General features: G+C 34.0%; 1 protein-coding gene and 1 long non-coding RNA gene across 3 annotated transcripts in view; one reads left to right on the plus strand and one right to left on the minus strand.

Moving 5' to 3' along the window:
* LOC143265359 (uncharacterized) lies at positions 1 to 15,240 on the minus strand. The gene is made up of 3 exons (XR_013039831.1): positions 15,125 to 15,240; positions 8,320 to 8,528; positions 1 to 139 (listed from the first exon to the last, which is right to left on the minus strand). It is a non-coding gene; the product is annotated as an uncharacterized LOC143265359 (long non-coding RNA).
* The window catches only part of LOC100876672 (uncharacterized), a 20,030-nt gene continuing 18,787 nt past the window's right edge, over positions 14,965 to 16,207 (plus strand). The window contains exon 1 of one of the 2 annotated variants that reach the window (XM_076536979.1): positions 14,965 to 15,099. In XM_076536979.1, coding sequence (XP_076393094.1) covers positions 14,970 to 15,099 — 130 coding nt within the window. In that variant the 5' untranslated portion in view covers positions 14,965 to 14,969. Of the gene's footprint in view, positions 15,100 to 15,323; positions 15,475 to 16,207 lie in introns of those variants that run through there. The other variant, XM_076536980.1, reaches the window with a different exon arrangement.

A 16,207-nucleotide genomic window follows, 5' to 3' on the forward strand; every position in this document is an offset into this window, starting at 1 on the left:
TGATTTCATTTTCATTTATTAATTTCGTTAATGGTATAATCTCCAGTTTGTATCCGATTGCTTGCCCGCCGACCGTGTAGCGTCTCGAATCAATTTTCCAAGAACGCTGAATTGTGCCCGCGTTCCCCTTCAGGCGCGTCTGTAAAAAATTAATTTTCTTAATGCAACACTATCTGCGAAATGAGGTGAGTGCTGAGATTGCGAAATAATTAGTGTTCTCGTAGCCTGGCGCGGCCCGTTTAAGCAGAAATTTTACCCGCCTCGAGATATCATTTTATAAAGTCCAGGCTATCGCGAAAACACTCTGCTGCGATACCCCTTTACAGACCAAATGCTTGGTACGGATTTTCATGAAGCGTTCGAGATGTCTAATCCTTGAGATGTAAGAACGTTTTGATTTGAGGAGGATGTACTGGGGATTTGAAATTTAGATCTTCGCGTTTGAGGGATTATTGTTTTGGGATGGGGTTTGGAGAGTAATGTGTGGGGGATTTTGGGATGGGGGATATTGGGGTGGGGGATTTTGGGATGGGGAATTTTGGGATGGGGGATTTTGGGATTGGGGATTTTGGGATGGGGGATATTGGGGTGGAGGATTTTGAGATAGGGGAATTTAGTGATAGAGAATTTTGGGATGGGGGATATTGGGGTGGAGGATTTTGAGATAGGGGATTTTGGGGATGGGGAATTTAGTGATAGGGGATTTTGGGATGGGGGATTTTGGAATGGGGGATTTTGGGATGGGGGATTTTGGGATGGGGGATTTTGGGATGGGGGATTTTGGGATGGGGGATTTTGTAATGGGGGATATTGGGGTGGAGGATTTTGAGATAGGGGATTTTGGAATAAGGGATTTTGGAGATGGGGAATTTAGTGATAGGGAATTTTGGGATGGGGGATTTTGGGATTGGGGATTTTGGGATGGGGGATTTTGGGATGGTGGATTTTGGAATTGGGGAGTTTGGGGATGGGGGAGATTGTGATAGGGAATTTTGAGATAGGGGATTTTGGAATGGGGGGATTTTGGAATTGGTGAGTTTGGGATTGCAAAATTTAGGATTGGATATTTTAGAATTGGAGGTTTTGGGATTGGGGAGATTGGAATTATAAATTTTGGGATTTAGGGAATTTTGGAATTTGAAAATTTTAAAATATGAAAATTTTAAAATATGAAATTTTGAAATTTAGGTATTTGAAATTTCGAAATTTGGAATTTTAGGATTCTGAAATTTTGTAACAGAGAACTGGAATTTTGGGGTATAGGGACTTGGGGCTTTTGGATTTTAGAATTCTAAAATTTTGATATGTTGAAATTTGAGATTTAGAATGTGGAATATTGGAACTTTGGAATTTTAGAATTTTGGAACATAGGGATTTTGGAATATTAGGATTTTGGGCTATAGGGATTTTGGGATATACAGATTTAGGGATATAGGGATTTTGAGATATAGGGATTTTGGGATATAGGGATTTTGAGATATAGGGATTTGGGGATATAGGGATTTTGAGATGGATATAGGGATTTTGAGATGGAGAAAGAGATTTTGAGATGGATATAGGGATTTGGGGATATAGGGATTTTGAGATGGATATAGGGATTTGGGAATATAGGGATTTTGAGATGGATATAGGAATTTTGGAATTATAAGATTTTTTAACCTTCAGGTGTGTAATTTAAGTTTTTATAATTTTGCAATTTTGGTATAATAGAATTTTGCAAGTTTGAAATTTCCAATCTTCCTAATTGTGGAAAACTAGAATATTAAAAATCTAAAAAAGTCACTAGAATTTGAATCTCATAATAATAAAATTTTTCTTATAGTGAAAACCTGCGAATTTTTCGTCTTATATAGAAATTACTATTAACCTCATTTGGACATATTTTGACCCTCCATTTTGTTTGTCTTTCCATTCCTCCCAGTCTCCTCTGCAACCTCCACTCCAAAAACTAGCACAAGCCACCATATTAAAAACCCTCCCTAAAAATATTAAAAACTGCACTGAAATTTTTAATCATCCTAACTGTGGAAAACTCGAATATTAAAAATCTAAAAAAGTCACTAGAATAATATAACAGTGGAATCTCCCAATAATGAAATTTTCCTTATAGTGAAAACCTGCGAATTTTTCGACTTATACAGAAATTACTATTATCCTCATTTGGACATATTTTAACCCTCCATTTTGTTTGTCTTTCCATTCCTTCCACTCTCCTCTACAACCCCCCCTCCAAAAACTAGCACACCACATTAAAACTCCCCCCAAATATTAAAAACTGGACAGGAACGTCATCATGCATCCCTCGAGTCCATCCCAGGAATTGCGATAATCCCCGTCCTCTTTTTCCGTCCCATTCCATGCCATCCCGTCATCGCATCGTATTTCGTCGGACGAAATCGGTATGCGGCCAAGGGGGTCAAATAATTTTCTATCGTCTAGGGGGAATGTATTGGTCGGGCCTCTGGTCCGGGTGCAGGGACGATTCCCTTCCGCGTTCCGATCGAAATATGTGCGGCACGTTCCTCCAAGGTAAACTCGAAAGGTACGGGGGTGCGGTGGTATTTGTCAAGACTCGTGAGACGTGCTCCGACGGTATCCGACGTAGATATTATTCAAGATGGAGCACGAAAATGGACAGTTGGACAGTTGGTTCGGCGAAGAGACACCCGGTATCTCTGCCGGCCCTCGATACGGATGACGAACGGAAACGACGGGGAATCGCCGCTGCTTCCGGCGTGCGGCTGTCACCGCGAGTTTCCGGGGTGTCGCCAAGATGTCTCTATCGAGTTACGGCTTTGTTTTTGGGTCGATCGACTGGCAGCGACGCGAGGGACCTTTTCTTTCAACCCTTTCGACCGTTTCTGTCTTTTGTTCTCTGTAAGGAAGTGATGGACAGCAAACGATGACTGATGGGGTAATTGATTTTTCGGGTACTTTGTTTGGGAAATGGGTAAATGGGTAATGTGTGGAGTGGGCGGGGGTTGGGAAAGGGGGAAATTAACGAGGGTGAGTTAATTGGGGTTGAGAAAGGAAGGGGTGTGAGAGGGAAGTTTTTGGGGGTTTTGATATGGGGAGGTTTAATGTGTGGTGGTTTGGAACGAGGGGTGTTGAAATTTGGGGTTGGAAGTTGGTTGGTTGGGGGTTGATATTAGGGGATTTGGGAATTTGGATTTTGGAAATTTGGGTTTTGGGATTTAGAGTTTTCGAATTTCAAAATTTGAGAAATTAGAATTTGAAAATTTGGGAAATTAGTAATTTAGGAATTTTGGAGTTAGGGAATTGAGGAATTTGAGATTTGAGGATTTGGAAATTTGTTAATTTGAGGATTTGGGGACTTGGGAATCTAGGGATTTGGTAATCTAGAAATTTAGAAATCTAGTAACTTTAGACTTTAGTAATTTGAGAATCTAGTAAGTTTTGACATTAGGAATTTGGGAATGTTGAAATTTGGAAATCTAGGAACTTGGGAATCCAGAAATTTGGAAACCTAGTAACTTGTAAATCTATAAATTTGGAAATCTAGGAACTTGAGAATATAGAAATTTAGAAATCTAGGAACTTGGAGACTTAGTAAATTGGGAATCTAGGGATTTTAGAATCTACCAACTTGGGAATCTAGGGAATTTTGTAATCTAGAAATTTAGAAATCTAGTAACTTTAGACTTTAGTAATTTGAGAATCTAGTAAGTTTTGACATTAGGAACTTGGGAATGTTGAAATTTGGAAATCTAGTAAATTGAAAATTCAGAAATTTGGAAACCTACTAACTTGGAAATTTAGAAATTTGGAAATCTAGAAACTTGGGAATATAGAAATTTAGAAATCTAAGAATTAGGAAATCTAGGAACTTGGAGACTTAGTAACTTGGGAACCTAGGGATTTTAGAATCTACCAACTGGGGAATCTAGGGAATTTTAAAATGCAGCAACTTGGGAATGTAGGGATTTTGGAATCTGGTAGCTTAAGAATTCAGGAATTTCAGAAGCCAGTAATTTGGGAATCTAGGGATATTAAAGCTAGTAACATCAGAATTCAGGAATTTCAGAAGCTAGTAACTTGGGAATCTAGGGAATTTGAAGCCAGTAACTTCGGAATTTAGGAATTTCAGAAGCTAGTAACATGGTAATTTAGGAACTTGGAAAATTAGTAATATGGGAATCTAGGAATTTTAGAATCTACCAATTTGGGAATTTAGAGAATTTTAGAATGCAGCAACTTGAGAATCTGGGGATTTTAGAACCTAGTAGCTTCTGAATTCAGGAATTTCAGAAGCTAGTAACTTGGGAATCTAGGGAATTTGAAGCCAGTAACTTCGGAATTTAGGAATTTCAGAAGCTAGTAACATGGTAATTTAGGAACTTGGAAAATTAGTAATATGGGAATCTAGGAATTTTAGAATCTAGTAACTTGGAAATCTAGGGATTTCAGAATCTAGTAACTTGGGAGTCTAAAGATTTCTGAATCTATTAACTTGGGAATCTAGGGAATTTGGAATCTAGTAGCTTGGGAATCTAAGGATTTCGGAATCTAGTAACTTGGGAGTCTACAGATTTCTGAATCTATTACCTTAGGAATCTAGGGAATTTAGAATCTAGTAACTTGAAAATCTAGGGATTTCAGAATCTAGTAACTTGGGAATCTACAGATTTCTGAATCTATTAACTTAGGAATCTAGGGATTTCAGAATCTAGTAACTTGGGTATCTAGGGATTTCAGAATCTAGTAACTTGGGAATTTCGAAATTTCAGAATTTAGTAACTTTGGATCCTAGGAATTTCGAAATTTAGAAATCTCCCAATTTTCCGAAAGTTCAAATCCTCAATTTCCCAACCCTCCAAATACCAATTAACCAACTCCTATTAAATCTAGGGAATTAATCTAGGGATTGAATCTAGTATTAAAGAGTAACATAGGAATTGATTCTAGGGTAAATTTAATTCCTATATTTTCTTCTTACAAATATAGCATCCGCACATATAATTTCAATACCAAGAAATTCTAGGGTATTTCACCCCCAACAGGTACTCTAGTTACCGCGTGAACATCTCAATTTCGCTGGACTTCTCTCCAGCACGGAACAGAGCTGACAATTTGTAAAAAGCGCACACAGCCCGAGATGTCCAAGAAATCGTTAATAAAAGGACGGAGGAAAATAAAGGGGGAGCTATGGGAAAACTGCAACGATCTACTGTTGAACGAGATAGCAGTTAGTATTGGTTGAAAATCGTTCGTGATTGGAATCATGGCCAATTCTATCAAAGCATTCCTGCAGCGCAGCACGATTCGTGTTTCCACTAAAAACAAGCATCGTTACAAAAACGCAACGCAAGGAATATCAATTGAACGAAATCACTTTAAACGGAGCCAAGTGATTCGCCGATCGGAATCGTTTTTAAATATTGCTCTTTGATTGACCTAGCGAAACGAGACAGTAAGTTAATTACTATAATCGTTATGTTATCCTTGTAACCGATACCTGGATTCTCCTTCTCGTATCTGCAAAATACAACTTTTATCTTTGTTATCTTTTGTAGTTTCATACCGTTACAGCTTGGGGATTTTTTTTTATAATTTATTTAGAATTGTTTGTGGACGGATTTGAGGTTTTTGAGGTGATTTATTTTGGGGGTGGTTTATGGCGGTGAGGGTTGTAATTAATAATAAGTATTTAGTATTAATAGATATTAATAGTGATTTTTAGATACTAGAGCGATAGAGTTTTAGAGTGAGAGTGCATGAGGTTTAGTATTAGTATACGGTATTCGGTACTTAGTATTAATAAGTATTAATACTAATTTTTAGCTAGTAACTATTCCAGGTGGAAGTTTATGAGCTTTACTATTTAGTATTTTGTATTCAGTATATAGTAGTCAGTGTTCAGTACTTAGTATTCGGTGTACAATGTTCAGTACTCAGTATTCAGTATTCAGTATTCATGGTTCAGTATTCAGTATTAATCATTCAGCATTTAGTATTCATTATTCATTATTCAGTATTCAGTATGCAGTATTCAGTATTCATTATTCATTATTCATTATTCAGTATTCAGTATGCAGTATTCAGTATTCAGTATTCATTATTCATTATTCATTATTCAGTATTCAGTATTCAATGTTCAGTACTCAGTATTCATCATCCAGTATTCAATGTTCAGTACTCAGTATTCAGTATTCAGTATTCAGTATGCAGTATGCAGTATTCGGTATTCATTATTCATTATTCAGTATTCAATGCTCAGTACTCAGTACTCATCATTCAGTATTCAGTATTCAATGCTCAGTACTCAGTACTCATCATTCAGTATTAGTCATTCAGTATTTAGTAATCATTATTCATTATTCAGTATTCAGTATTCAATATTCATTATTTAGTATTCTGTATTCATTATTCACTATTCTGTATTCATTATTCACTATTCAGTATTCAGTACTCAGTATTCATCATCCAGTATTCAATGTTCAGTACTCAGTATTCAGTATTCAGTATTCAGTATGCAGTATGCAGTATTCAGTATTCAGTATTCAGTATTCAGTATTCAATGCTCAGTACTCAGTACTCATCATTCAGTATTAGTCATTCAGTATTTAGTAATCATTATTCATGATTCAGTATTCAGTATTTGGTATTCTGTATTTAGTATTCAGTATTTAGTATTCTGTATTTAGTATTTAGTATTTAGTATTTAGTATTTAGTATTTAGTATTTAGTATTTAGTATTTAGTATTTAGTATTTAGTATTTAGTATTTAGTATTTAGTATTTAGTATTTAGTATTTAGTATTTAGTATTTAGTATTTAGTATCTAGCATTAGTATCTAGTATTAATATCTAATATTAGTATTTAGTGCTAGTATATTCTATTACTATCTAGAATTAGTATCTGGTATTAATATCTAGTATTAGTATTTAGTGCTAGTATATTCTATTACTATCAAGTATTAGTATCTAGTTTTAGTATCTAGTATTAGTATTTAGTGCTAGTATATTGTATTACTATCAAGTTTTGGTATCTATCATTAGTATGCAGTATTAGTATCTAGCAGTAGTATCTAGCATTAGTATCAACTATTAGTATCAAGTATTAGTATCAAGTATTAGTATCTAGTTTTAGTATCTAGTATTAGTATTTAGTGCTAGTATATTCTATTACTATCAAGTATTAATATCTAGTTTTAGTATTTAGTATTAGTATTTAGTGCTAGTATATTGTATTACTATCAAGTTTTAGTATCTATCATTAGTATGCAGTATTAGTATCTAGCAGTAGTATCTAGCATTAGTATCTAGCATTAGTATCAAATATTAGTATCAAATATTAGTATCAAGTATTAGTATCAAGTATTAGTATCAAGTATTAGTATCTAGTTTTAGTATCTAGTATTAGTATTTAGTGCTAGTATATCGTATTACTATCAAGTTTTAGTATCTATCATTAGTATGCAGTATTAGTATCTAGCATTAGTATCAAGTATTAGTATTGAGTATTAGTGTCAAGTATTAGTATCAGGTATTAGTATCAAGTATTAGTATCAGGTATTAGTATCAAATATTAGAATCTAGTATTAGTATATTGTATTACTATCAAGTATTAGTATCTAGTATTAGTCTCTAGTACTTGTATCCAGTACTAGTATCTAGTACCAGTATTTTAAAAATAACAATTACTAATACCAAATAATTTTTAATGAACAACTAATTAGAGTGAAAGTTGCATTTTTACTAAATCTAAAATTTAAAATTAAATTAAATTTCATAAAATTTAAAATAAAATAATATATTCACTTTATATTTGATAATCAAGTGCACTGATTACAGGATATATTTAATGCAACGTTTCGTTAATAATTTAATAGTTAAATATTTTATGCATTTATTACTTAATAATCTCATAGACAAACATTGTATATAATTATTATTTACTAATTTCAAGCTTAAATATTGTATCGAATTATTATTTAATATCATGCTCAAATATTGAATATAATTATTTAATATCACACCTCAATATTGAACATCATTACCATTTAATAATACAGTATTTCATTACCGAATATAATAAAAATCAAAAACTGCAAAATCTCACAACTGAAATATTTCAAAACGCTACAAGAATTAAGAACTAACAAAAAATGAATTGTAAAAAATCCTCGACTGAATCAAACAAATACAAGTCACGCAATACTTTATTACCCCGAATAAAATACGATAAATAAATCCCCAAAAAGTCCCGTCCCCATAAAAAACCTTTTAGCGCAGCGTAAAGTTTCCCCGACAAAAAAACGACTGGAAATTGCAACGTGTAAGAAATATAATAAATTACGTTTAATCACGGTCGAACTCTTCCATCACTTAACGTCACGCATTTTCACGGCAAAGGGGGATGACTTTTTTCCTTTCTCGTCGAAGAATTCGATTAGGCGTCGTTCATTGTGTATAAAGGTTGCTTGCACCGAAAGCATCGGCTCGTTTCAGCGAAATTCTTTTCCCTCGGTGTACAACGCCGGAGGAGTGGGGGGTGGCCCGAACTCTCTGGTAACCAATAACGAGGAAGAAAGCTTTCTTTATCTAGCTTACAAAATCAAATTGTCGCCACCTTTTTCGCCCCGCGAATCCACTCCGTGCAGATTCCCGCGAACTTCGGGGAAACATTTCATCGAACGTCTCGTCTGTTATTCAAGTCGGTGCAAAAGTTAAAGACTCGCTGGACGAATCGAATCCGATGTTTCTTTGGCGATAAAAAATTTAGAGAGATGTGGGGAATTTGGTGCATTGGAAAGTAAGGGTGAGGGTTTGGAGATTTTTAAGTTTAAAAATTTTGGAGGAATTTTTTCAATTTTTTTTTTGACGGAATTTTGGAATTTTAGATCTAGGGAATTTTGCAATTTATTATTACGATGGAAGGATTATTAAATTTTGTAATTATGGTGCTAGGAAATTTTTCAATTTCACAGAACCGAATTTTGTAATTATGGAGCTAGGAAATTTTTCAATTTCTTAAGGCAGAATTTTGGAATTTTAGATCTAGGGAATTTATTATTACAGTGGAAGGATTATTCAATTTTGTAATTATGATGCTAGGAAATTTTTCAATTTCTTAGGACTGAATTTTGTAATTTTAGATCTGGGGAATTTTGCAATTTTTTATTACGGTGGAAGGTTTATTAAATTTTCTAATTAGGGAGCTAGGGAATTTTTTAATTTCTTAGGGCAGAATTTTGGAATTTTAGATCTGGGGAATTTATTATTACAGTGGAAGGATTATTAAATTTTGTAATTATGGAGCTAGGAAATTTTTCAATTTCTTAGGACTGAATTTTGTAATTTTAGATCTAGGGAATTTTGCAATTTATTATTACAGTGGAAGGATTATTAAATTTTGTAATTATGGAGCTAGGGAATTTTTTAATTTCTTAAAGCAGAATTTTGGAATTTTAGATCTGGGGAATTTTTCAATTTTTATAGGACTGAATTTTGGAATTTTAGATCTAGGGAATTTATTATTACAGTGGAAGGATTATTAAATTTTGTAATTATGAAGCTAGGGAATTTATCAATTTCTTACCACTGAATTTTGTAATTTTAGATCTAGGGAATTTTGCAATTTATTATTACAGTAGAAGAATTATTAAATTTTATAGTTATGGAGCTAGGGAATTTTTCAATTACTTAGGTCTGAATTTTGGAATATTAGATCTGGGGAATTTTGCAATTTATTATTACGGTGGAAGGTTTATTAAATTTTGTAATTATGGAGCTAGGGAATTTTTTAATTTCTTAAGGCAGAATTTTGGAATTTTAGATCTGGGGAATTTTTCAATTTCCTAGGACTGAATTTTGGAATTTTAGATCTAGGGAATTTATTATTACAGTGGAAGGATTATTCAATTTTGTAATTATGGAGCTAGGGAATTTTTCAATTTCTTAGAACTGAATTTTGTAATTTCAGATCTAGGGAATTTTGCAATTTATTATTGCAGTGGAAGGATTATTAAATTTTCTAATTATGGAGCTAGGGAATTTTTTAATTTCTTAGGACTGAATTTTGGAATTTTAGATCTAGGGAATTTTGCAATTTATTATTACAGTGGAAGGATTATTAAATTTTGTAATTATGGAGTTAGAGAATTTTTTAATTTCTTAAGGCAGAATTTTGGAATTTTAGATCTAGGGAATTTTGCAATTTATTATTATGGTGGAAGATTTACTAAATTTTGTAATTATGGAGCTAGGGAATTTTTTAATTTCTTAGTGCAGAATTTTGGAATTTTAGATCTAGGGAATTTTGCAATTTATTATTACAGTGGAAGGATTATTAAATTTTGTAATTATGAAGCTAGGGAATTTTTTCAATTTTTTTGACGGAATTTTGTAATTTGAAATCTAGGGAATTTTGTAATTTACTGTTATAATGGTGGAATTATTAAATTTTGTAACTTTTGGGCTAGGGAATTTTTTAATTTTCTACGACGGAACTTTAAATCTAGGGAATATTGTAATTTACTATTATAATCTTAGAATTACTATATTTTGTAAGTTCGAAGCTAGGGAATTTTTAAACATCTTAGACAAAAATTTTGGAATTTTAAATCTGGGAATTTTGAAATTTATTATCAGAATTGTAGAATTATTAAATTTAAAAATTAGGGTCTAGGGAATATTTGAAAATTTCCTTTATTGTAACAGAATTATGAAACTTTGCAACTTTGTAATTTTTAGGCTAGGTATTTTTTTCCGACGTAATTCTGTAATTTTAGATTCAGGAAATTTTGAAATTTATTATTACGATGGTAGAACTATGAAACTTTGTCATTTTCAGCTAAATATTGTAATTGACCTGTACCATGCAATACAAAATTCATATTTCCCGCCCTTTTGTAATCCTTGCCCCATATCTCCCCTACTTAACGTCGCCATTGAAAGTTCCACTCCAACTGACCACTCCTAACCAACCGCTAGATAAATAACCACAATCAAAGATAGCTGAATATAAAATTGACATAAAATTTGAATCTTCTTCCTCTATTTTAACATCATAGCTATGATCAGTTAGTCCTGACGCCCCGAATGAAACAAAGGTTAATAGCGAATATTCGCAAAGAGCTATATCGAGCATCCCTTATTGGCAGCTAAAGAGAAGGCTGGCCCGACTGACTAGAATAGCGAGAAGAGGATCGAAGCAACTTAAACAGCGGGTAACAAGAAGTAGCAAGTAATAATTGAGTCAGGCAAGTATGCCGCGGACCACGCTAGCAAGCTGGAGAACGGCGATGTGGACGTACCTGACCGGAATTCGAAAACAGAGGAGCCAACAGGGCTGGGTAATTCCGGCGACTTCGACGGTGGAAGATGGCTCCACCTCTGGCTCGTCGATCGGATAGAATTTAGATGTTTCTACGAATATTAATGCGACCCCTTACAATTAGGACACGGGGATATCGAACTGAAAGCTTTCTTACTTCGAGTCTTTTTCGATATTTGTATGCCTTGGAAGTCCATTTTTAGTAGACTCTGACTTTGGAATAACAATACATGAAAATCATCCATATGAAATTGAAGGGTATAGTGAACGATGAACTTCAGTAAAAATTTGTTGATATTATTTTACTACATAAGAAAGTATAATATAAAAATTGATTTTTCATCGTTGCATAACTATAGCACCATGTAAATAAATGTCAAATATATACGCATAAATATGATTTTAATATCTTGTAGGGCCTCCTTGTGTTGTTATAAGTTGAAAAATTCTATCTGACATTAAAAAAAATTGTTTGAAAATTTATTTACTTTTTTTTTTAAACAATTCTGTATTTTCTTTACGCCAGTCAATTTATCTCGTTATTCTGTGCATAAAAGTATTAGGGTAAGATTATTGAAAAATGAATATTTTGTAATTTGTCAAAATTGTTGCAAATTTCAAACCTTAATAACTCAGAAAGTTTTTAATCAAAAAATACTTTGTCAGAGTGTTTTAGAAAGCTCCCGAGGTAAGCTACAATATGCAAAAATATATAGGGTCCATTTAAAAAAATTGAAGTGACCTTCCAGTGACTCTTCAAGGTCAAAATGATATTGCCAGTAAATAGAACTTTTTAAACCCTACAACTTTTTTGATAAAATTTATATTTTTCGAAATATTCAAGGGTTTCGACCTTTTTTATATACCCTGTATGTAGCATCATATATTCATATGTGGACTTCCCCTTTAAAATCATCCATATATTTCTTAGCTCTAATATGATAAAATTTCATAATTTCGTAATTGTAGCAGAGTATTCGTTAAATTAGTAATTGTACCTGTTAACAAATATCAATAAAAAGATAAATTCTGTGGTGAAACCAATAGGATATTAATGGCGGACCATAAAATTAGGGGGCACGTGACTGCCACCTAGCATTACCAAACTTTGTGCTTCTAATTGTATTTCCTAGTGAACCCTCCATAAAAGCATAAAACTTGACCAACTCAACTCTCTACACAATTTCTAATTGTATCTAATTGTAACCCTCAATAAAAGAATAAAACTTGTTGACTAACCAATAGTTCTCCAAAATTTTGTAATATTAGGACTAAAAAATTGAATGGCGCGTTACCCAACGTTTCCAAACTTTGTATTGCTAATTATATTTGCTAATAAAGTCTCAATAAAAGGATAAAACTTGTTAATCAACCCAATACTTCAAAAATTTCTAATTCCACCCTCCAAAAAATCAGAATACAATTTTTTATCAACCCATCACCGAAATTTGTTATTTTACCTGTTAAACCTTGATAAAAAAACAATGTTTCCTGATCCATCAATTTCCTAAAACTTCTTATTGTAACAACGTCGATAAAATAGAAAAATATTGTGATGAACTCAATAGAATTATATTAGTGGGGGGCTACAAAGTAGAAGGGCATGTAACTCAGCTAACCCTCAAAATAAAACTTGATGAACCAACCCTCTAAAATTTGTAATTTCACTCACTAAAAAAATATAAACAAAACAAATTTTAAGCTGAACCTAATATTATATTAGTGAGGGGCTATAAAATAGTGTAGCACGCCACTGTCGTCCAGCGTTCCCAAAATTTGCTTTTTTAATGGAACTCGTTAACAAACCTTCAATAGGAAGATAAAGCTTGACCAACCCAGCTCTCTAAAAATTATATTAGGTCGAGTCATAAGTAACTTCCGTTTTTTTATCAGACATTTATTTCGTTCTCATTAAACAACAAAATTATATTATTTTATTATATAATCACCACTATTTTCTATAACCTTCTCCCATGTTCCTGGTAGTTTATCAATTCCTTCCTTGTAAAATGTGGTTGGTTTGGACTGGAAGAAGCTTTCAACAGCCTGCCTGACTTGCTCTTCAGAATTGAAGATTTTTCCATTTAAAAAGTTTTGTAAGGAACAGAAAAGGTGGTAGTCTGTCGGGGCAAGATCTGAGGAGTAAGGTGGATGTGGTAAAACAGACCATCCAAGCTCAAGAATTTTTTCTTGAGTCACCCTTGCTGATGCGGTCGCGCGTCGTCGTGTAAAAGAATGACATTTCTGCGATTGACGAGTGCAGGGCGCTTTTCTAGGAGTTTCTCTTGCACTCTTTGCAATTGCTGAATGTATTTATCCGCAGTAATCGTTAAATTTGACTTCAACAACTCGTGGTGACTTATACCTTCATAATCTCACCATACACACAATAAAATCTATTTAGCTGCATCGGAAGTTACTTATGACTCGACCTAATAATTGCTCTCTTCAAAAAATATAAAAAAAATTTCTGATGTCAGAATTATATTTGTGGGGGAACACGAAATAGTACAGCACGCCACTGTCACTCAGCGTTTCCAAAAAGTGTTCTTCCAAATGCATCCATTAATAAACCTCAGAACAAACCTTGTTGAACTCCCTAAAATTATTAATTGCACCCTTCAAGTATCGAGAAAAGATTGTAAAATCTTGTGGTGTCAATAAAATGCGGGGGCCTATGAAATAGTACGCCACTGTCACTTAATGTTCCCAAAATTTGTTTTTCTAATGCTACCCGTTAACAAACCCTCAATAGGAAGATAAAGCTTGACCAACCCAGCGCTCTAAAATTTGTAATTGCACCCTTCAGCAGCTATCGAAAAAAGTAAAATTTTTGATGGACCTAATGTTATTAAATTAGTGGGGCTACAAAATTATATTATACGCCACTGTCACTTAGCGTTCCCAAAGAACCTTTTTCTAATTGCAGTCATCAATGAGCTTCATATTAAACTTTGTTAACTAGCACTTCACTAAAATTAATTGCACCCTTCAACAAGTATCGAAGAAAGATAGTAAAATCTTGTGGTGTCAGAATTAAATTAGTGGGGGGCTATAAAATAGAATAGCACGCCACTGTCACTCAGGGTTCCCAAAGAACCTCTTTCTAATTGCAGTCATCAATGAGCTTCATATTAAACCTTGTTAACTAGCACTTCTCTAAAATTAATTGCACCCTTCAACAAGTATCGAAGAAAAATAGTAAAATCTTGTGGTGTCAGAATTATATTAGTGGGGGGCTATAAAATAGAATAGCACGCCACTGTCACTCAGCGTTCCCAAAGAACCTTTTTCTAATTCCACCCATTAATAAGCTTCATATTAAACCTCGTCGACAAATACCTCCTCAAAATTATTGCACCTCCAACAAAAATATTAAAAAAAGATAGTCAAATCTTGTGGCGTCAGTAAAATAAAGTGGGGGGCCATAAAATAGAATAGCACGCCACTGTCACTCAGCGTTCCCAAAGAACCTCTTTCTAATTCCACCCATTAATGAGCTTCATATTAAACCTCGTCGACAAACCTCCTCAAAATTATTGCACCTCCAACAAAAATATTAAAAAAAGACAGTCAAATCTTGTGGCGTCAGTAAAATGAAGTGGGGGGCTATAAAATATAACAGCACGCGACTGTCCCGTCGTTTCCAAAGTTGCCCGTTTGGCGGCGATATGCGCGAACCGATTTGGTACCGTCCCAAACGATCCCTCGATCGATGCGAATCAGGCCGCGAGACGTCCACGTGGAAAGTGGCTCCAAGCTGTGAAATGTCGCAGAATAACCTGCTGCAAGGATACAACTGTGAGTAACAGCAATCGCTACGAACCGATTTTTCCGCCCGCTTTTCCGCGAAAACCCGATGTCCCGCGACCTCTTCCGGTTCGCTACCTCGTCCGTGAAAAATGAGCCGTGATAATGGCGGCTTTCGTTTATTTGCGACCGGCTGTAAAAAAAGGCGAGGACCGATAATGCTGCACTTCTGCCGATCGCGCTTAAACCAACCTCGAAATCCCTCCGCGGTGACAGTCTTTTCTCTTCTTCCGGTCGCTAACCGTCCCGGGACGACAATGGCGACTTTTCGGCCGTTCTCGTGGTTTTACGAGATTTACGGGACGTTGTGGAAGTTTGGGGATAGTTTGACGGTTTTGGGGAATTAGTAATGACGGAGATGGAGAGGTAAGTCTGATTTTTGGTGCTTGGACAGGCTTTTGGAAAATTTCAGCTGGTCTTTTTTTTAATTTTTTTTGAGGTGGAGTTAGTTTTAGTTCGTTTTGGGAGTGGTATTAATTTTGGGGCAGGATGGTGTGGCTTGACGTGTTTTTGTGGATTTTTGAGTGAGGGAGATTCGAGGATTTGGATTCGTTTTTGGAGATTGTTTGAGTTGAAATTATAGTGGTTTTGGTATCACAAGCTTTTTATGTGGGGTTTCAAGATTTTTGAGGTGAGATTTGAGAATTTTTTGTATTTGATTTGGGAGAGATAATTTGTGTAGAAATTTTAGTGTTCTTATTGTCAGATGCTTTCATTCTCTATGTAGGTGTTCAAGGGTTTTGAGATGAGGAGATTTGAGAATATTCTTTCTTTATTTTCAGGAGATGATTTAAGTAGAAATTATAGTATTTTATTATTTAGATGCTTTGACTCTTTATGTAGGTTTTCAAGTTTTTTGAGATGAGGGATTTGTGAATTTAGTAAATTTGTTTTAGAATTAACAATTCTTATAAGATGCTATAACTATGTAAGTCTTCAAGCTTTTTTTGAACTGAGGAAGTTTGAGAATTTATCAAATTTATTTTAGAATAAATAATTCTTATTATGAGATGTTCTGATTCTCTTTGTAAGTATTGAAATTTTGTGTCAATTTGAAAAAATTTCAGAATTTATCTTTGTTTAAAAGAAAATAATTTAA

The sequence above is a fragment of the Megachile rotundata genome, chromosome 11, assembly GCF_050947335.1.
Source record: "Megachile rotundata isolate GNS110a chromosome 11, iyMegRotu1, whole genome shotgun sequence".
Taxonomy (NCBI): Eukaryota; Metazoa; Arthropoda; class Insecta; order Hymenoptera; family Megachilidae; genus Megachile; species Megachile rotundata.